Genomic DNA, 22,872 nt, shown 5'->3' on the forward strand with positions numbered 1-22,872 from the left:
CCAAACCAATGAAAATCTTTTCCTAATTTGCTGGTGTTTTGTAATTACATGTGTTTTCTTAAATTGCAGCATGAATAGTCTCTCGATCACCATAACATTAGTCAATCATCAATCTTTATAGTTTTGGGGGAGGGGTTTGTATACATGTGCTGGTTCGTTTTGGCAATCCCTGTCATTTGGTGACTACTGTGTACTTGCATTGTTTTAGACAGTAAAAATGACATCTCATCACATCCTGTCATGTATCGTGTCTTTCTATTGTTGTCCTCTGTTTGTTTTCTCTTGATTTTGTCTTCCAGATTTTGTAACTGTCTTCTCTGATTACCATTGAAACAGCCGTGAACAAGATTGATGTTGTAAATTACTTGCCAAATTTTGTACAAGCTACAAAAGTGGTGAGACAGGATGTTTTAGATATTGTTGCTGATTTGAATTATTTCATTTAAAGGGCACCTATTTTAACCCTTTTTCAAGATTTAATATAAGTCATTTGTCTCTCCGGAATGTGTCTGTAAAGTTTTAACTCAAAACACCCATCAGATTTTTATTATACCTTTCAGAATATTAAAATGTTCTGCTCTGAACACCTTTTAACTGTTTTGTCAATAGTATCTGGATTCAGCCTTGATGATGCAAGCTGAGATTGCATCACTCAGCGATGCAATGTCAAACACAATGCACTCAATGGAGTGAGTGACGTCACTGTGACGGGTAGGGTTAGGGGTGGGGTTAGAGGTGAGCGGATTAAAAAGCATTGGATGCAACTCAGATTGCACTGCACCAAGTCTGCAGCCAGACCCCTCTCGTTTTTGTTGCCTGTGCCTTTAATGCTAGTTCTCCCTGCGCACGGTTCCCACGTGCCTGACAGGGTGTGTCTTCATCTCCGCCTCAGGTGCGTCAGATAAACAGCACAGTGACAGACATGAAGGAAGCAAACCTCACGTAACGTTTGTGAGAAATACTACAGTAAGAACTTTCCCAATGATTATGTGATGTATTTGTTGTGGAGTTAATTCAATCATCATATATCAGATAACAAGGATTTGGACAAGGACAGTTGACAGAATCATGATTATAATGGGTTGTTGCACTGTGCAGCACATGTCTAATGTAAACTCACTGTAACATTAGAAAAGAATGCATTACATCTGTTTGTTTGTACACTTTATTTTATGGCCAATTCATTCCTACACCACAAAAAATACTTTCAAACAGACACAATCAAACAAATGCAGAACACTATGAACATTACGTACAGCATAAATAACCAGATAAAAACCAATAACCAGGTGTATTCTACATATGTATTGTCTTTAAAGTTTTGACATGTTGAAATGAGTAAGAACTGATCTTATTATGATTACTGTTATAGTAGCTGGCTGTAAATGATCCCCTTAAAGTAGAATTAGCTAAACAGTCTGTCTTAATAAATAATATATTGATAAATATGACAATAATGTAACATTCTGTGCACCAGTCCATACACCGGAGACTGTATTTCATGAACTTTACAGCTTGGTCTCTAGGAACATGGTGTCTTCTTTGGTTGATCCACACACTCTGATCCTCTGAAACTCTTGTGAAATCTCAAGGATGGTTTTGCCTTTTGTTTCAGGAAGGATGAAGAAGATGTAGAGAGCGGCTAGCAGACATATGCAGGAGAAGAGAACAAAGCTCAGAGACTTCAGAACGACCTGCGGAAACAGAGGAGAAATGTACTCTTTTGTTAAGGTGAGTTCCTCTGTGAGCATGGAGCAGTTTTCAAAGGCGCACCTGAAAGCCTGGTATTAAACATTGTTTAAGAAGAAGACACAATAGGGGACCATAAAATAATCATTTTGTATTTCATTTGGTACTTTATGATCTTTAAAAAAGATTGACTGAAAAAATCATGATCACTAATAGAAAAAGATTTGTAAACTGTAAACCCAGAATGGCATTACGAATGCTGCATTTGTGTAACAGACTGCAGGATATGTTTTAGTGTTATTGAAGTGGAGTGAAGTGAATTTATTTTCTTGGCTCAGCTAAAGTAGTTTGGATATTCCATATCACTATGCTGAATAATTTTAACTACACTGCTCAGCATAAATGGCGACGCAGTGGCGCAGTAGGTAGTGCTGTCGCCTCACAGCAAGAAGGTTGTTGGGTCGGTGGTTCGATCCTCAGGTCAGTTGGCGTTTCTGTGTGGAGTTTGCATGTTCTCTTGTTCGCGTGGGTTTCCTCCGGGTGCTCCAGTTTCCCCCACAGTCCAAAGACATGTGAATTGGGTAGGCTAAATTGTCCGTAGTGTATGAGTGTGTGTGGATGTTTCCCAGAGATGGGTTGCGGCTGGAAGGGCATCCACTGAGTAAAAATGTGCTGGATTTGTTGGCGGTTCATTCCGCTGTGGCAACCCCGGATTAATAAAGGGACTAAGCCGACAAGAAAATGAATGAATGCTCAGCATAAATTAGTACACTCCATTTTGAAAATTAATATTTGTATCCATTTCTCAGTGAATATGTGTAATATATTGATGCATTTGAACAATACAGAAATATTAAACAGATATATTAATCAAAATTATATATTACATTATGTCACAGAACATATACACAAATGGAAATATAATACATTTAAATTCATGCAAAATATTGCAAAACAAATTACAAATGAAAACATTTCAACAATGTATATGTCTATCCTGATTTTTGATATTTTTTTTTTATATATTTTTCTATAACATAAATGTGGGCTACTAATTTAAGAACCATTCTTGTAAGTTATTTTGTAAGATAAGCTCCAGATTTGGACCAGCAACTGTCACTTTGTCAGTTACTATGGATACTACTAATGATCAAAACTATACCTGTGCAATAAACTATTTTATTCCACACCTTCTAGCCAATCAGAATCCAGAATTTCAGCAGACCATGAAATAATAGATGATAATGCAAACCGGAGGCATCCCCACCTCACTGTGTACATTATTTTTCTAACAATTCAACAGTCTGTTGTCTGTTATTCCTTACTGAAACTCCAACCATTGCTTTATATTCAAATGTGTATATTTTGACTTACAATTAAGAATGGGAAGACGAATCCAAGAAGGGTGAATCCTACCCAGCGCAGGATACCGATATACACAAATGCAGCTGGACGGTATGATTGGATGAACATCTCATTGCACACCGCTCCTACTGTTGCAGCTGTCAACAACAAAGCAGTATGAATTGTTTTCAATAGCTGATGTATATTCACATATGCTTATTTTAAAGGGCTCCTATTTTACCATTTTACAAATAAATCTTTAGTGTCTCCAGAAAGTGTTTTTAAAGTATCAACTCAAAATACCCATCAGATCATTTATAATATGCTTCAGAATATGGCAATTTTCAATTCTGAGGACAGTGTAGTCGTTTTTGTAGCTTGTGCCTTTAAATGCAAATAAGCTGGTTCTCTCCATCCACCCTTCCCATGAGCATGTTTCTTTCTTCTGCTGCTTCACATGAGATAAACAGCAGTCAGTGACAGAAGCGGATGAAGCAGATTCAGGATTTATTTTATGGATTATGGATTTAGTTTATGAGTCAAATATAGCAAATTAATTTATTTGATATATTTGTGGAGTTTATTCAAGCAAACGATAGAACAATAAGTTACACTCGAATGCCATTGCCAAGTTAGCAGCACACAAATGTTTAACTTTAAATTGTAGCATGTCTACTTGAAGCGTCCTCGTATATATGGACAATTGTTTTCTATGCAGAATAAAGGAGCCCTCAGATTTCATATAAATACATTTAATTTGTGTTCTGGCAATGAATAAAGGGGGTTTCTAAGGGGTTTAAAATATTATGAGGGTGAATCATTAACAAAATAATGTTTTATTTTATATGAACTAACACCTTAAGACACTCTGAAGTCAAAAAGATGTCCAAACCAGTAATATCAAGGTGTAGCGCAGAGCTACCTTCCTGCAGAATTCAGTCCCGACCCTGATCAAACACACCTGAACCAATTAATAGTACCTAAAGCAGCACTTGATAATTACAAACTGGTGTGTTTGGTCAGGGTTGCAACTGAAATGTGCAGGAAGGTAGCTCTCCAGGAACAGGGTTGGTGACCCCTGGTGTAGCGTATAACAGTAAAATAAATACTTTTGGAAAATTGCCCAACCAGACAAATTAAAGAACCAGAACTTGTCCCTAAAATATAAAGGTATAATCAATTTACCTGGGCCTCCACCATAGAAAATCATGAACAAGAATATAAGAAAGACGGTGAAGTATGGAATCACAAAGCTGTAGTCCTGCAGATGAAACAAAGAGAATGTGATGAACGTCTGCACTGTTTGCTGTGGACCGTTAAATGATAGAGACTCACCCTTAGGTACAGAGTGACTATGATTAATGCCATGACGACTGACATGCCCCCAAACCCTCTCCACATCAACGGTTTTCTCCCCACTCTCTCAATGAACAGGCCCTACAAATGCGCACAAGCACAGATAACGTTAATAAAAAACACAAGTGGGCCACAGAGATGATTTTTGATGCTCTTCTGTGATAATCCATATTAGTGTTTCTCTAGTACTACTCACACAGGTTATGGTGATGAGAACTTCAGATGCTCCTATTCCCAGAGTGACGTAACGGATCTTGTCTTCTGGAATACCCGCTTCCAGAAAGATGTTGAAAGAGAAGATGGTGATCTGTGAGCAAAAAAGAGGAAAAGATCATAACATTTTCACAATAAATCTGGGATGCATTTCCCAAAAATCAACATAGCTCGCAGCAGAACTATGAAAGTACGATGCATTGTTTGGGAAAAGAACGATGTAGTGTCGAGTGATCCATTGTTTAAACCACGTTAGTTATGATGTAAGACATCAATAATGACGCTCTAAACGGGGTGGGGTAACAACTTCGTTAGAGAAAAGCTCCATATATTTTTGTGCAAATGATATTGTTTTACATGCACACACATTTTTAAAAAAATCCAATAATTGTTTTTTCATTTTAATTAAAATATATATATATAAATGGAACATAAAGGGCCCTTTGATTCCTTACAAATATTACTGAGAATATTCTATTATTTGAAACATTCAAACCACTGCAGAAATGTTCTAACCAACAGGCCCATGTCATATACAGATACATTTCTTAAAAATAACCTACTATAAATTAAAACCATTAACATATGCTATATATTTTTGTTTTACAAGCTTTGGAGACATAACGTATATTCCACTTTTAAATAATGGGTCATCTATAGCTTTCATCATGAGCCACAGCTGCGTTCAAAATGGCATTTAATGTTTTCTAAGTGCACTGTGAAAGGACACTATTGTAAATATGAAGATCGCTAAAAAAATACTTCAAAAGCAAATTAAGATGACTTTAATGTTTTTTTTTTTTTAATTCCAAGTTTAAATGTTGAAACATTTGAAAGGAATAGGGCATAGGGGGGCAACAGTGAATAGAACACAACCAGGAATTATGCTTCTAACTACAGCTGTGCAGGTGTAGTTGTAAGCGTACATGTTTGCGACCCAGTTTGCGAATGTTCGTTGGAACAATGGATTTGGGAAACACCAAATCAAAAAAGTATGTTTGTAACGACAGAACTTGTGACCTTAGCTAACAATTGTTTTTGGAAACGCACCCCTGGTTGTTCTGTACTCTGTTCTGATGTCTTGGATAATATTTGTGACTTTAAACTACAAAAACAAGTGCTGTTTCAAAACACTTTTGGACATTGGGATTTATGCATCAGTTTATGCATCAAGCATGAGTTTTTATTTTAATATAGGATATTATTTGGCCGAGTTATATCTATTTGAAAATCTGGAGTAAAACATACTTAAAAATAAAAAGAAATACAAAATAATATTTTGAGTTGTCCAATTGTAGTGCTTAGCAATGCATATTACTAATCAAAAATTTTGTTTTTATATATTTACAGTATGAAATTTTATAAAATGTCTTAATGGAAGATGATTTTTGCTAATTTTTCTAATGATTTTTGGCATAAAAGAATAATCAATAATTTAGACCCATACAATGTACTTATGGCTACTGACTAAAATAAACACATGCAACATAAGACTGGTCCAAGGTCACATTTCAAAACATTTTGACACTGGAGACTCAGAACATGTTACAGAAACAATATTTGATAAAATGTATGATAAAAGGTAAATGATTTACAGCAGAGATGCCGCTGAACTGGATCCCTATGTTTAAAACCAGCAGGGAGATGACCTGCCAGCGCACACTTTTATCTCTCAGCAGATCCAACACGCTCATATTTTGCTTCTCTCCAATGACGGCCTGCTCTTCTGACATCTCCTCGATCTCCATCTTATATTCACCTAGTCCCCATAGATACTGCAGTGCTGCAAGTGATAACGCAAATATGATTTTACACAAATACATTGACCAGATGGATAAATTGATTTGGGTGAACATAACATACCTTTTCTACACTGTTCAGTGTTGTTTTTTTCAATCAGAATATATCGAGGGGCATCAGGAAGGAACGGTAAAACTGCCAACTGGATCACACAAAACACACTTGGGAAGCACAACAAAATGTTCCACCACTCTTCACGGCCAAGAATTTCTCTGGGAATAAAGTTGGAAAGTTTACAGAGGTTTAAAGAAAAAAACATTTTTGTCAGAAGCCACATGATACAGTTTATTTATGATATTATTTATCATAATTTTTTAAACGTCCCATCCCTCTTGCAGTGATATTTTTATCTTTGTTTCATGAGATCCACCAATACTTTAAAAAGGCTGGGTTCCACAATCCATTTGTGTTGGAACAACATGAAGAATTAGGTTAAATTAATGATTATTACAAATTTAAGTGGATTGAACATAAAACAATTAGGCTGTCACAAAAAAACTCAGGCATTGTTTCAGCTCATTTTAAATAAGTAGTTTGAACAAACAGGAAAGTCTTTTTTGAGTGAATAGCAAACTACAGCCATCATGGTCCCATCAAATTGCAGTGGACAAAATACATTTGTTCTTGGTGCAATGGGACAGAAATACTGTTGCAAGTAACAGATGCAATCATAGAGTATACATAAAGAGACAATATGTAAGAATCTTCAACTAACCTTAGACCTAACCTTTATACTGACCATTATTTAGGTACATAAATAATGTTAACACTGTAACAAGGACACCATAATCTTTTGTTAATTAGTTGACTTGTGTGTTGTGACTACACTCTAAATTCTAACAGTGAAAATCACTAAATGAAATAGGTTAGTTTAACTTATCATTTTAAAAAGTTACTATGACTCAATGAAAAAGAGTTATGGTAACTCATAAACTGATTATATTTAGCAGAACTCAAATCTAATGAGTTATGAATAAATGAGTTAAAAAAAAAATGTGCTAACTTATCTCAGTACCATCAGTATCAAACAATTTGAGAGGCTATATAGTTGTTTGGACTTCATCCAAGTTAACTAAACTCATAACTTAAAATGTTCCAAGTTACTTATACTCTAAATGTTTGACGATATCAATACAAATAATAAATGTGGGTATGACTCATTATATGCATGAGCAATACCACACGAGTAGCAGTGTGATGTCTGTATATCGGCACAGGTGGGAGGAGCGCTTTAGTGTCCCACCAGTGACAATATACAGCCACATCACACTGTTATGAGTGTGGTATTGCATTTATACAACAGTTCGATGGCATAATTGTGTATATAAAAAAGAAAATTAAACACGGAGAGTTTCAAAACCCTTTTGTAGGAGGAACTTCTTTCATTCACATCTGCAGCTGATGTCAGAACAGCAGAAGCCGTTGCTACTTCACAAACGTCACTTTAGAGCTAATATTTGAATGATTCTCTAGCGTAATATCTAAAGTGATGTGCTCACATTTTGCTCACATTTTAAAATTATCAGGCAGAACTGCATGAAATGCCATAAATCTACAAAGATATCTCCCAGTATTTTTCTGTTGCAATCGGAAGATCACCATATTACTATGGTATGAATAAATCACTACAACATACAAAAGAGAGAGAGAGAGATTGATTTAGAAAGTAATTTGCCTGATTTATGATGGTTTAATCAGCAGTTTGAAATTATGCACTTTTCCTCTTAGGGCTTTTTATGTGTCTCTGTCGCCATCTTGTGGACGAACATCGGCAACCATCTTTACTCAAAGACAGGCTAATGGCCACCGACGAGCTGTCTCTCAGAAATTATAAATTTTAAAAATAGGCACTATCCTTATAAATAAACTGCATAGTTGCAATCTAAACAACTACATTCTCGATTAAAAAAAAGCCTCAAAAGTACATTATGTTGCCCAAAAGCCCAATGCCCAATATTTGTCAACCTGTAGAGTGTCCTTTGCTTGTTGCTGTATGTGGGTGGAGTAATACAGAAAGGTGAGTTAAGAGGCTGGGTGAGTGCTGTACTGGACGAGTGCTGTAATCAGACAGAACTGTTGTATAAATATAGTTTAAAATAGTCTATAATAAGTTTACAGTACTCAACCTATTTAATTTCAAAACTTAAATGGTTTTCCGCAATTAGTTTCCTCAAACAGTTTGAGATAACTTAATTGGATTTTACAGTGTGTATTATCAATAAATTGCAGGATGGAGTGCACTTAATGGCCACTGGTGTCTCTAAAAACAATGCTTCTTAATTCTATAAAGTCCATTTAAACCCTCCCTCTTTTCAAAAATGGACTGTTAGCTTACATTTAGATCTGCCTCTATACAATCAGTAACATGTTATCTAAAGAGAGCCACGTCATATTTTTTTCTCCATTTTGCAATAATATCTGGATGCAGCCTTTATGATGCAAGCTGAGATTGCATTACTCATCGATGTACGTCAGACACAATGCACTCAAATGGAGCGAGTGACATCACTGTGAGGGGTAGGGTTAGTGGTGGGGTTAGTTGAATTCATTAAAAAGCATTGGATGCAGCTCAGATTGCACTGCACCAGGTCTGCATCCAGACACCTCTCCCAGTTTGAGCAGAATCTCTTACTGCTTAAATGTTCAATTTAACAAAAAATTATACCTGAGGCCAGCAAACTGTCCTGATAGTTTGCCAAGGGCCAAAAATATAGCGCTTGTGAGTAACACCACACCTCTGATCTTTTTTGGTGAGCTCTCGCCGAGGTAGATGGAATGGACATTTAAACCTAACCCTTTAAAACAAAGAGCAAAAGTAAATCACAATGCACATCACATTTTATTATAAGTAATAATTACATATATTATAGTCTGATGAACATACCTGCTATAAATCCAAATAAAAAGCGTGCTATGAGGATCAGCTCAAATGAGTATGTGGGTTTGCTTATGTACATGATAATTGAGGCCACAACCGCTATAGCACTGTTCAAGAGGGTGGTTCTTTTTCTGAAAAGAGAACATATACAGTAAACAAATGGGAACCACAAGGGGTTTTCAAGTCAAGTCAAGCTGTACTGTGATTCTGCTACATGTGTTGACATATAGTGGAACAAAGTGTCAAGTGTGAATTACACTTCAGAAATGCACAATATTTCACAGTAATTTTCCCCCTTCTCCTCCCCCTCACTACACAACAACCCAAACTGAGTGTTCCTCACACAGGTGAGTGGGCTTTACAAACTACCTGTAAAAACACTCTTTCATGCACCTTAACTGGCACCGCACCAGTTTTTGCACATTTGCACCACACCCACAAAAGAAAATTGCATTTATGAAGTGTGCCTCACACAAGTGAGTGAGCTTGACAAACCACCTGTAGAAATTAGTTTAAAATTTAAAAAAAAAACCCAGTCCCTTACTCTAGCGTTTAATTTTCTAAACACTAACAGTTTCTTTGTTTAATTTATACCTGTCAACACTATAGTTTTTCCCGGGAGTCTCCCGTATTTCAGACCCATTTCCCGCCACCCTCCCGTTTTGTTATTTTGTTATATTTTGTTATTTATGTTTTTAATTTTGTCATATTTGTGGTGTAATTAGCACTCTTTGTGTTGATTTGCTGAATGTCTTCTCAATTCTAAGTCACTTTGGACAAATGCTTCTGCCAAAGGAATAAATTTTAATGTAAATTTCACAGAAACATTTAGTGCAAAGTTCTCCAAATAACATTTTTTCCAATGTAAAAAGAACCATTTTGTGGAATTAAAAGATTCCATTGATTTTTAAAGGTTCTTGATGGAGCCATTAATGCCCTTTATGTTTAGGAGTGTATGGTAGAAGTGGTGTGACAATGCTAGTTCTTTTCACAGGTACTTTCAAAGCTAAAGTAAAATGTTAAAAGGCAGATTGTAGAAAAGAGAAAGGATGAGTATAATTTACCTGCCCAGGCGTCTAGTTAAGTATTTGACACTTGAGGAGCCAATAAGACCCCCTAATCCGTACAGAGCAACGACAGCAGACCAGATGAAGGTGATGGTACTCTCTTTTGGAATATGTCCATAATGATGTGTCCAGCTGCTGTTTATGAAGCTTTGAATATACTGGGGACAAACAGATAACAGATTTTAAAAAGACTTACTATAGGTATTATAATGAATTGGCAATATCAAAATTCTGTGTTCTGGTCAGGCTTTATTTTACAGAGCCCTCAATCCTTGTAAGATGACCTCTCCTCCCACCCTTAATATTTTCCAACTTGATCATAAAAATAAATATTTAAAATAGTTTTACAATGAATGCATACACTGTTTTTAATCATTATTTTATCTGAAAGTCAGCATTTTAGTCTGGCAAAACAGTTTTGAGGTTATTGTTTGTAAACTGGTCTCTCACTCTGATAAATAGTGATCTTTTACACGGTAACATTTTGAATATCAAGATTTGTTCAGTCTTTTTGGTAATGAAGAATTTGTATGTACATTGTTATTTTTAATATTGTAGTTTGATCTACGTGGGGGTGGGGTATTGTTATTGGAGTACATTTAAACGTAAATTTTAATTAACTTTTTGGTGAAATGCTGAGTGAAATTGTTTGGTTTGTTTGTGTTGCTATTGAATATTCAACTAAAATATAGCTATATACACATATTTGATTGTAAGTAGAATAAAAGTCTCTTGCAGGTGACTCTTTTTCTGTCAAATCAAAATCAAATCAAATCAGTTCAATTCTAATAACTATTACATTGCGTGATTCGTGGCCGTTTTTGCCTTATTTAAGCTTTAATTACATTGTAATGCTTCTTTTGATGTTGAATTGTTTAACAAAGTGACTTATATGGGCATTTTTAAGTCTTTCAAAGTAATTTTTTGGTGATTTTTCAGATTTATTTCAATATGTATTTTTATTATTTTCTAATGTATTGCAACAAACTACTAAAACGTCACTTTAATAAACTGTAAAGTCATTGCATGGCAGGACGTTTGCTTGTGAACGTGCCTGATTATGCAACTAACCCAGCCAGCAAGCACATGTTAATTATTCATTCATTCATTTTCTTTTCGGCTTAGTCCTTTTATTAATCATAAGTTGAATGAACCACCATCTTATCTAGCATATGTTTTTAGCTGCAACCCAACACTGGAAAACACCCATACACTCATTCACACACATACGCTGCGACCAATTTAGCTTATTCAGTTCACCTGTACCACATGTCTTTGGACTGTGGGGGAAACCAGAGCATAAGGCATGTTAATTATTATTATGTAATTAGATCTATCTCACAAGGATCCAGTAAAATAAAGTGAAACCTGATTTCTTAGCATAATAATTGGGATAGATTGAGCAGAAACGCAGGTGCGTACCGGAGTAGGAGAGCTGATGGATGTCAGATGAAATCCATTCTGAAATGATCCACCGAACCCCAAAACAATGATTAAGACCACTGCTTTCCCACCAGCCTAAAAAAAATCCTCATTAATAATGTACTCAACAACACTTTAGACATTTCACTTTATCTCCAGAGCTAGAACAGAGGGATTTTCTTTCTCTCTCTCTGATGCAGAGGCACACTGAGTAAATGAGTACACTTTAGTTAAGAGTTCTGTGCTTTGTTGAAAGAAATAAGAAATTATATAGTTCACAAAAATGTATTAATAAATGTGTTATTAAATGTATCATTTTTTCACTTCGTTTAGCATTTATGATTGTTTTGTTTTTAAATTGAGACAATAATTCTGATCCATCTATAATATTTCTGATTTCATCAAGTTTTAAAAGTCTGGCAAAAGAATTCTGAAGTCAAATAAATTCTTACCAGCTGCTTCAGGAGTCTCGTCATGTTTATCCTCTTGGTTGTGTCATGAAGCTCCTCTGCTTTTCTCCAGTTTATACACTGTCATGTCTGTTAGGCATTCTGGGGAGGATTTGGATTAATTTTTGACTCCTGAATGACTTGTCACTTTTTGTCTCATCTACATTTTCTGACATAAAATATTGTATACTCATCCTCCACTTCTTCCAAACCTGTTTGAGTTTCTTTCCTTTGTTAAACAGAAATATATATATATATATATAATTTGAAGAATGTGAGACCTGTAACCATTGCATACCTGGCTGTCAATATTGGGATGTAAAAATACGAGTGACAACCCTACCCCCCCCCCCCCCCCCTTAGTTTTTTTCGTTTGATTACATTTAATAACAGAGTTGTCAGTTTAAAAATGCATACATCTAACATTATAATGAAAGCATTCAATTGCTTTCCTAACTTTTTATGCTCATTTAAGAATAAATGTGTTGTGTTTAAAAGAAAACCCACCAAGGGTTTCCATCCCCTCGCAGTTCTGCGCTATGGTTTGCGTATAGGGAGGATCGGCTCTTTATTGTTTATTGCCGTCCTTCATAGAAAAAATTGAAAATACTGGAGAAATTACGATAAAAAATCTTTACAGGATGATAGCGGAATAGAATTGTAAAATACGGGAGAATCCTGGGAAAAAGGGAGGGTTTACAGATATGAACCATTGACTTTAATGGTATGGTTTTTTTTTTGTCTTGTTTTTCAACATTCTTCAAAATGTGTTATTTTGTGCTCAATCAAAAAAACAACTCAAGGAGTGAACTATCCCTTTAAATGAGTAGTTGCGATATGACACATAACCAGACGAGGGCGGCGTTGTTATTTTTGCTGCGTAGTTCAACATTGCTCGACTCTCTTTTCTCTGCGTCGTTTTGTCTCTCAGGCGGAAATGAATTGACACATTTTTTTGTTTAGATTCCCCATAGTCATCGTTGCCTCTAGTTTACCATCATCACTCCCAACCATAACAGATTCCCGTCCCTCTTTAGATTTCACTAAACTCTGCAGAAATGCCTTTGGAGAACTTGGAGGAAGAGGGTTTACCTAAAAACCCCAATCTGAGGATCGCTCAGCTGAAGTTTCTGCTCACTCACAGACAAGATGCTCAGGTTAAAAGCGAGCTAATGGACGCCATCAAACTCAACAGTGAGTTCTCCTTATAACATTATTTTTCTTTATAAATACTTATTAACAGGGTTTCTGGGCTGCTACTTTGTATTCAGCTGTTTATGCACGAGCGCTGTCATTTTCACGCCGTTTGATGTGTATTTAGCCGGCAGGCTGAGCAAAGTAACGTTAGCATGTTAGGTCAATGGCTGCTAATAGATTTGACACATTTTAACGAGTTTTTTTTCTTTTTTGACGCTTTTAAATCGTTATTTATGTTTATTGCTGCATTAGTCAACCGCGTCCTGTTTTTACACTTTATACATATATTTTTCAGTTTTCTACATAATGTTCTGTATTTGTCAAGCGTTTGCCACAAAAAGGAAATTGAATTAGCTTGATTGGGAACGTTATATTTATATATTTACCGAGTGTTAACGTCACTTCACAACACCCCAAAATTGTATGATGTAGTCAAACATTATGATTAAGATGCTATCATGTTAACCTGCTAATAAATAGTTTTACTTTAACTTGCATCAATTTTAACGTTACATCTTTATAAAGCGTGACAGTTTGCCGCAATCTGGAGTTAAGCGCGTTATACACGTAACTACTTTACAAACAGGTGTTTTTATTTTATTCAGAGAGCCTTTAATATGATACTTTTCATCAAAGCGACCCCATTAAAATGTTAAATGCATCTTGTGTCCTGTTGAAAGACCTAGTTTTTACTTTGACGAATTAATATTAGCAATTTGTCCAAAATATTATTTGATAAATATTTAGTTTGCTTTTGTTTGTTTTATAATGTTATTTTTTGGACATTTTTTTGATCCAGTTTTGTTATTTGCTTTAATCTTATTGATTTTCTCTTATTGATTTTTAATCAATCAAACATCAGTTTAATTGTACATTTTAATGTAACTTGTATAATTTGTTTTAATGTTTTATTTTGTATTAAGTTTTTAATCATTTATTTTAGCCAGTTTATTTTTCTGTTATCAAGCTTTTTTATTTGTTTGTTTTAGGTAGATATTAAATTAAAAATAAATAACTTAATACACTTGCTAAACAAACTAAACTGACATTAAATAATTTAGAAATAATATGACTGATATTTGTTCAATGTAAATTTTAAATGAAAATATTTTATCAAAATATCAGGGTGGGGGTCCCTTAGATGAAGATAATCATATTTTGAGGTTTGTGGCTGCAATTTCAAATATATTTCCGTGCCTATTTGTGTATTTGTATTGCGTGAATTATATATGTAAAGTGTGTATCTGATAATGCTGTGTTGTAGATATGGCCCCGTACTATGAAACCCTGTGTAAGGAGCTGAAGTGGCAGGCGGACTCTGATCTGTTGAGTAAGATGAAGAAGGCAAATGAGGATGAACTGAAGCGCCTGGATGATGTTTTGGAGGATGCAGAGAAGAACCTTGGAGAGAGTGAGATCAGAGACGCCATGATGGCCAAAGCTGAATATCTCATACGCATCGGTGACAAGGTACACTGTAAATGATGGATTAAACTGAAGTTGATTGAATGGTTCCTGAGGAAACAAAGTTTGTTAAAATAAGTCAAATGTTTGGTTTAAAAATCTTTTAAGCATCATGTGCGTTTCATTGAATGAATAAGCTTGTTGGCTTACAATTTGGACTTTTTTGATAAATAGAATGCTTTTTTGACCTAAACTATGAATACACTACTGATCAAAGATTGTGTTAATATCATGAAATAATTATTTTTTAAATGCTCGTTTTTTTTCGGAACCAGTCTGCATTTCTTTGATTGAAACACCATAAAGTAGGGCTGCACGATATTGGAAAAATCTGATATTGCAATATTGTAATTTGCTTTGATAAATATTGCAACATGAATACAGTTTCATAAAATGGTTTGCATAGCTTTATTTGATATTTTTCTGGGGGTCTTTCTATGGAACCAGTCTCAAAAACTATACATTTACAAAATACAATTCAAAGGGTCCACAACACAATTCACTTTCACAAAATCTAATATGTAAGTCAAAACACGATTCAATAATAAACTCTCAATTCGTAAATTCAAAACACAATTTAAAAATACACAAATCTAATTGGTCAAATAAAAAAAAAAAACATCATTCATACATGCATAAATCCAATTGGTCAAATCAAAACACGATTCATAAACACACAAATTCTGTTCATTTGGTAAAAATATTAATGATTTTTATTCATGAATTTGCAAACTGTTTACAAATTTACAAATTGGATTTTGTAAATATGAATCATTCTGTGCCTGTATAAGTTACATTTTGTAAATGTATCATTTTTGAGAATGATCTGGCTCCATACTTTCTGTATTCCGGTACAGAACTTGAATAATCACAATGAAAAAAATGCTTTTCTCACTTTTTGTCTCATTTCTAGTCGAAATGTTCTTAGATCAAGTAAAAATATTGTTTCATTTTCACATTAAGTCAAGTTTTTCCTTAAAACGAGCAAATTGATCTGTTTGTGGGAGAAGTAAAATAATCTTGTTTATACTTTGAAATGTAGATATTTGGACTTGAAACAAGACAAAAAAAAAATCCTATTTAATTAAATGCAATTAATCTCCAAATAACCTCCAAACTTCATACTTTTTTGTGCCCAAATGTTTTAATCTGTCTTGAAATGCTCAGTCATAGGCCTTAAAAACATGCAAATGATAAACTTTATAATGTTTGAACTTGGCAGTGACTCTGTGGCTCCTGCTGGTCAACTAAAATTCAGACTCGTCATCGCATATCTTGTGATGTGACTCTTGCGGATGTGCACATTGCAATATTTATGCTAAAAATATATATTGTGCAGCCCTATTAAAAAGTGTAATATGTTTTAAAATATTTATTGTTTTATCATCAATGTTATTAGTCAAATACTTCTTAATCTAAAATAAATGCTTTGTTTTAAAATATTTTAATATATAAAATCATTCCAATCTTCAGTGCTAAGATTCTTCAGAATATCATCAGTGTTATTAAATACGTTAATAATAGTATTATTATTTGGAAAACATTTTATTTTATAGAGCAAGTCTGAGAATTTAGTCATATATTTTTTTGTTTTTAAGTTCATATTTGTTGTTTGTCTTTTTTATTATTGCATTTTTATAATATCATTTTATAATAATATGAATATATTTAAAGTAACAAAAACAAAAAAATTCTAGCTTTAAATGTATTAGAATTAAATTAATGATACAGATAATTTACAGACACGCATTGTGTTTTATTACTTGTATTTGATTTATGTCAAGCTTCTCTGTATTGACTCAATTTTCATCTTTATATTTACTGATTTAATTTCTCCTCCTATCTTTCAGGAAGGAGCCCTGACTGCCTTTCGGAAGACCTACGACAAGACTGTTGCTCTTGGTCATCGCTTAGATATTGTTTTTTACTTGCTGAGGATCGGCCTGTTTTACATGGACAACGACCTCATCACCCGCAACACTGAGAAAGCCAAAAGGTTCATTATAGATTTCATACTTATTTTATCTTATCAACATCATAGATGTTAAACATTGCTTGACGCATGAACTCTTTATCCAGTTTGATTGAAGAAGGCGGTGACTGGGACCGGAGGAATCGTCTTAAGGTTTATCAGGGCCTTTACTGTGTGGCCATACGGGATTTCAAGCAGGCAGCAGAACTCTTTCTGGACACCGTGTCCACGTTCACCTCCTATGAGCTCATGGACTACAAGACGTTTGTCACATACACCGTGTATGTGTGTATGATCGCCCTGAAGAGGCCCGACCTCAGAGAGAAGGTGAGATTAATGGCATTATGTGTAAATTTATGGTTAATCTCAAAATTATTATGAAGTTTTAGTGCTGATGTCATCAAATATGTCAACAACTTTTGATTGAGAGTCCCAAAGCATTCAGTGTGTAATGAAGCCTGTTAGAATTAACATGCAATTCAAGGTAATGAAGATAATGTATTGATGTGTTTTGTATTAATAATGGTATAGCGAAGTAAAATCACAAGCAATATAATTTGTTTTGTAATATCAGCATGAGCATCATCACAAATGTGATGTAGTTGATACCACAGTTCAAAAAGTGTTATCTAAATCATGAATTGCACATTAATTTGACCTGCATGATATTGGAAAAGTTGAGATTGCGATAATTTGTTTTGCTGCAGTTTTATTGCGATATGAATACAATTTCACCAGATTGAATAGCTTTTTTTTTTGTTTAAGAATTCTTTAATTTAAACCAGTGGTTTCCAAAGTGGGGGTCGCGGGACATTGAAGGGCTGGGGTCGCTTGAATTCCAAAATTCAAATTCATTTTATATAGCTTTTACACAGGGTTACCGTGGGGTCCTAAAAATGCTAAAATCTCTTAAGTCTTAAATCTACTGAAATATTGTGTTTTAGGTCTTAAATCTTTTTTTTGCAGATCTTAATTTTCCCTTGTTCATGTATAGCTTCCCAATCTGGCCAATAACACCCATATAATCACTAACGATTCCAATCTCAGTAAAATATTTAACTTTCTATTTAAAAACAAAACATTGAATTACTTTCCTTACAGTAACATTTGTTTGCATTTTCTCAACTTCAGTTACTGACCAGGCCTAGCTTTTTTTTAAATAATTTTTTTTATTATTACACATAATGGTCTTAAAAAGATTTAAATTTAACTTGGTAAAACCTGCAGAAACTATGACTAGAATTATCATTTTATCCGTAACTCACTGAAGAACAATATAGTACTTAATAGTAACAGTTAACATGTTAATAATAAACATTAAAAGCCACATGCCAATAAAAATCCATCAGTCTTTCGATATATATATATATATATATAATTTTATTTATTTATTTTTTTTGCAAGCCCTGGGATTATTATAATAAAGACAAAGCAAAAGCGTCAGATGCAGCATGTTGATTAAACTTTACATTTGGTTAAACTTTCTGACCTCTTTACGGCACTCACATACATTAAAAATAAATGCAGGCTACAACTGAGCATGGAGGAAGGTCTCCATGTGGCGTTCTTCGAAATTAAATGATGAATAGATTTGGGCCAATTGGTATGTGTGTGCCGTTGTGTGCAAGATTTATGTATTGATAACCACCTCAGAGAATATTGTGGGTCCCATGTTGCTGGCATTGTTATTTTGGGGTCACAGGCCGAAGAGTTAGGGAACCCCTGATTTAAACTTGGGATTATTCTGTAAATCCTGCATAAAATATAATAAACCAATACTCTAAAGCATAAATAGATGCAATAAAACAAAGATAGAAGTGAAATATTTTACATTCACAGTATTCAGCTACAGAAATTTAATAATACAATGTAAAGGAACACTGTATGGTGTTCATTGTATACATAATTCTAAAAAATGCATCTTTTATTAAGAGTTAAACAGAGTACAGGGGTGTGTGCCTGAATGCTTACACAGCCACTGGCTTTAAAAACACATGCAGATGATAAACCTTTTACACTATTATGTTTAAACTCTTCAGTAACTCCAAAATCTGTGTTTTGAAATGTGGCTCTTGGTAAATTTATAATCCCAACATATAAACTCAATATTGCACTTCCTGAGGTGACACGCAGATGTGCACATTGAGATATTGATGCTGAAGCGTTATTTTGTGCAGCCCTAATGTAATTTATACATCAGATTATTTTCCTTCATTCATTTTAAGCAAATTGTGTTCGTAATATAATACTTTGTTTCGTCATTTTAGTAAATCATAGCCAAAGTGTAACAAATTGTCCCCCTGTTATCATTTAAGAATAACGAGGGACCAAAGTAAAGACGGAACAAACCGATCAGCTGTGCTGGGAGATTCTCCATTTGTGGCTACAGTTTATCTAAACCCAGTGAACAAATGAGTAAATCATTTCAAGATGAATTTTCAACTAGTGCTCACTGTATTTGTAATTTTTCCTGTCATGGGCACAGATTTTTTTTATTTAGATTTAAATTTCATTGGATTATTTTATGTAAAGCTATAGAATAATTCAGACAAGTTGTTACACGGTCAAACAAAAAGGAAATCGTAATAATCAACTGTGTTTAAAATATTTTGTTTTGTTGATGTTGACAATCCCCACCAAAAATAACAAAAAAGCTTTATTAACTAATGCTTTTATAAATTTTATAAAGGACAAAATGTTCAGAAAGCAGCTTTGCCTGTACAGTTTCATAGCTTAACATCATGAATGATTACATTTCTGTTCTTCTCAGGTGATCAAAGGTGCCGAGATCTTGGAGGTGTTGCACAGTTTACCTGCGGTGCGTCAGTATCTCTTCTCCCTCTACGAGTGCCGTTATTCAGTATTCTTCCAGTCACTGGGTAAGTAAACTATTGGCAGAACAGTGAAATACCTCGCGTCCAAAAACATTTGAGGACAACGCTGGTGCTCAACTGCCCACATTGTTATTTATTTACAGTGTTTAAAAGCTCTTCTGTCACAAAAATGGTGTTGCGTCTGTGTGTCTTCTGCAGCTCGAGTGGAGCAGGAGATGAAGCAAGACTGGTTGTTTGCTCCTCATTATCGTTACTATGTTCGTGAGATGCGGATCCTGGCCTACAGTCAGCTGCTGGAGTCCTACCGCTCACTCACGCTGGGATACATGGCCGAGGCTTTTGGAGTCAGCACAGAGTTCATTGATCAGTACGCTACGCTTTCATAAAAATAAAAAATAAAAAATTATTGACAGGCACCAGATATCACTTACATATATATTGGAGGGCTGTAAAACAGCAAAGACTATAGGCTTTAATTGAGGCTCATGGTGACCATCAAATTATTGATAGTTGTGTGAATATTGTCAGTTGTGTGAATTATTTTTGGTTGATTGTAACTCATTACATGCTGTTCTGTTCTATCAACTTCATTATATTTTATTACCTTTTTCTAAACTATGTTGAGAAAATCTAGATTATGTGAGAAACGTCGAAGTAGTCTGAATAAATACTGAACTTTAACATGCTATTTTCTACACTCACTTGGCTTGTTTTCCTTCCCCAAGGGAGCTGTCTCGATTTATCGCAGCAGGACGGTTACATTGCAAGATTGACAAAGTCAATGAGATCGTGGAAACTAACAGGTCAGAATACTTGTTTGTCATTTAAAGTCGTCCATTTATATATACCGTTCATGTAGTGTTTGAGATTAAAAAAACAAGGTTTCTGCAGGTTTCAAGTCAAATTTAAGATTTTTATGACCTTTTTTAGACTATTATGAATGAAAATTCAGATTTGCATAAGGCTAAATAAGGCTAAAGGTTTTTTTTAATGGCTAAGTTAAAACCTTAAAAAAACCTTAAAAACCAAGGTTATTGTAAGGAGGAAAACTAAACCATGTTTATAAGTAAATAGAGTTAAGGAATAAAGGTTTCTTAACCTTATTCAAATGAATTGTTAGTGATTGTTATGAGCGTTGGCCCGATTGGGGATAGCTTTACATAGACAATTGGAAAAATAAGATCAGAATAAGAACATGGAAAATTAAGACCAGTTTAAAATTATTTAGGACCCACAGCGCAATATTTTAGTGGATTTTAAGGCCTAAAACTTGTTTTTTGAAATTCAAGACTTTCAAGACCTGAGATACCCTGAAAAAGTCAGCAAATATCAATGTGTTTGGTTGTTGTTAACGTGTAAGATGACATTGTGCTGTAAAAACAGATCCACGGGATGAGGGCTTGCACTTAAACTGATACCTTGTGTTTTTTGTAGTGAACATGATGAAATGCTGCACACTGTCTGGAGACAGACGCGTGAAAGCTTGACTAGACCAACAGAATAGGCTATCTGACCCAATCAGTGCATGCAATACACTCGGAAAGATGCAGTTCACAGTAGTAGATGTGTTTTTGCAGGTTTCACCTAGTTACATTTAAGTTAAATTTTAATTAAAATTTTTTAATATCCCAGTTAGGAAAGATTTTCACTTACCCTATCAAAATGATCAAAATTTTATACATTTATTAATAATAATTTAGTTTGAATATTTTTTTATGAACTTTTAAATATATCCATTCACAAACCCTTACCAAGAATAGAACTATGCATAGCTGCCAATTACTTCAGTCTACAATAATAATAATAATAATAATAATAAATAAGTCAGGTCAGTATCCTCAGCAGTAATCAAATGCTGTTTTTAAATAAAACGTTTCATTGAGGTAGATTATTGGTGATTGTATGGGTGTTAATGGCCATATTGGGTAGCTATACATGAACAAAGGAAAATTAAGACCTGTAAAGTTTTAAATCTACTGACAAATTGTGTTGTTTGGCCTTTTGCCTGTAAATGAATGAAATCTGTCCAAATATATTCATATGAAAATTAGCTTTTGAGATTTTAGCCATTTTAAGACCCCACAGATACCTATGCATTAATATAGGCACATGATGTTGGAAAACTGACATTATGATATATATGCTGCATTATGATTATCATTTCATCAGATTAATTGATCAGCTGATTTAGACAGACTTGATCATCCCAATTAGAACAAATAAGCATATTTAAATACAATAGAGCAGAGAAAACAGTTGAATAGGTGCGTTTTGGTTCGCGGTAGACTAACAGTATTCGGGTATGGAAATTGAACAATTAAACAAAATGGTCATCATTGTATAAATTTAATAATATCCTAATCTTGAAAGTAATCATGTTATCGACGCTCAAACAATATATTGTGCAGCCTTAAGGTTCATTATAATCCTTAGCTGAATTCATCATGAACTGTATTAATTTATTTATTTTTCTCCAGACCTGACAGTAAGAACTGGCAGTACCAGGAAACCATAAAGAAGGGCGATCTCCTGCTGAACAGAGTGCAGAAGCTCTCCAGAGTGATCAACATGTAGTCCAGCACCAGGCGTTTGACCAACATCCACGTCTTTTCTTGTGAGCAACTTGACTTTTGTTTATGTACAGTATATAATAAAACTGAATTGGAGGAAACTCTTTGTCAATGGTGTGTGTGTGTGTGTGTGTGTGTGTGTGTGTGTGTGTGTGTGTGTGTGTGTGTGTGTGTGTGGTGGGGGGAAAAAAAGAGTCAGACACAAATTTCTTATAAATAACTGTATAAATTATTTTTTTTATATATTTACAGAAACTTGTTACAAAACAAATATACTATACAATCTTTTCTTTAAATATTAAGTAAATCTACCCTACTGTGTTTGTTCATGAATTACATAGCAGCCAACACACAAAAGTCCAGCTGATCAAATGATTTTTGAATATGTATACAAAAAAAAGACAAAAAAAAAAAGAAATCAAAATATACACACTTGTACATGTTTATATGTAGAGGCTTCTTCCCCAAAAAGCAAACTGTTTAGTTTTTTCATCTTCGATTCACATTCCAAATCTGTGGTGTTTAATCAAACATCTTCACAAAGCTTTCAGCGTCTGAAAACAGTGGAGTTACAATTTCAAGGTAAACAGTACATTAATCTGGTTGAAATCATCGAC

The 22,872-nt window shown here is 34.3% G+C and overlaps 2 protein-coding genes across 7 annotated transcripts; one reads left to right on the plus strand and one right to left on the minus strand.

The window, feature by feature from the left end:
• Positions 1-1,147: 1,147 nt before the first annotated feature.
• On the minus strand, positions 1,148-14,095 carry slc2a9l1 (solute carrier family 2 member 9, like 1). Of its 6 annotated transcripts, none has more exons than XM_073916051.1 (13): positions 13,929-14,095; positions 12,222-12,320; positions 11,770-11,865; positions 10,345-10,505; positions 9,287-9,411; positions 9,068-9,197; positions 6,466-6,614; positions 6,198-6,385; positions 4,586-4,696; positions 4,369-4,470; positions 4,219-4,294; positions 3,064-3,191; positions 1,157-1,694 (listed from the first exon to the last, which is right to left on the minus strand). In XM_073916051.1, the coding sequence occupies exons 2-13, from the start codon at positions 12,243-12,245 to the stop codon at positions 1,509-1,511; spliced, it is 1,476 nt and encodes a 491-aa protein (XP_073772152.1). In that variant the 5' UTR covers positions 12,246-12,320; positions 13,929-14,095; the 3' UTR covers positions 1,157-1,508. The 6 variants fall into 6 exon arrangements, with proteins under 6 accessions (NP_001159589.1, XP_073772152.1, XP_073772151.1 ...); XM_073916050.1 differs by having other exon boundaries at positions 12,222-12,447; positions 13,929-13,988; XM_073916052.1 differs by lacking the exon at positions 13,929-14,095 and adding an exon at positions 13,802-13,914.
• On the plus strand, positions 13,180-22,361 carry psmd6 (proteasome 26S subunit, non-ATPase 6). The gene is given in 8 exon segments (NM_200291.1): positions 13,180-13,412; positions 14,680-14,885; positions 16,730-16,875; positions 16,959-17,178; positions 19,622-19,730; positions 19,884-20,052; positions 20,411-20,488; positions 22,163-22,361. Coding segments are annotated over 8 exon segments (1,161 nt in total). The 5' UTR covers positions 13,180-13,276; the 3' UTR covers positions 22,260-22,361.
• The last annotated feature ends 511 nt before the right edge of the window (positions 22,362-22,872 follow it).

The sequence above is a fragment of the Danio rerio genome, chromosome 11 (assembly GCF_049306965.1).
Source record: "Danio rerio strain Tuebingen ecotype United States chromosome 11, GRCz12tu, whole genome shotgun sequence".
Lineage (NCBI taxonomy): Eukaryota > Metazoa > Chordata > Actinopteri > Cypriniformes > Danionidae > Danio > Danio rerio.

Bases quoted from the DNA above. Each gene is read 5' to 3' on its own strand.
- slc2a9l1 (NM_001166117.1), bottom strand. From the start codon at position 12,245: ATGACGAGACTCCTGAAGCAGCTG. The intron at 9,198-9,286 runs GTATGTTCATCA...TTTGTTTTAAAG, and splicing joins TTTATTTGGATTTATAGCAG to GGTTAGGTTTAAATGTCCAT. The intron at 6,615-9,067 runs GTATAATTTTTT...CTTTATTCCCAG, and splicing joins GGACAGTTTGCTGGCCTCAG to AGAAATTCTTGGCCGTGAAG.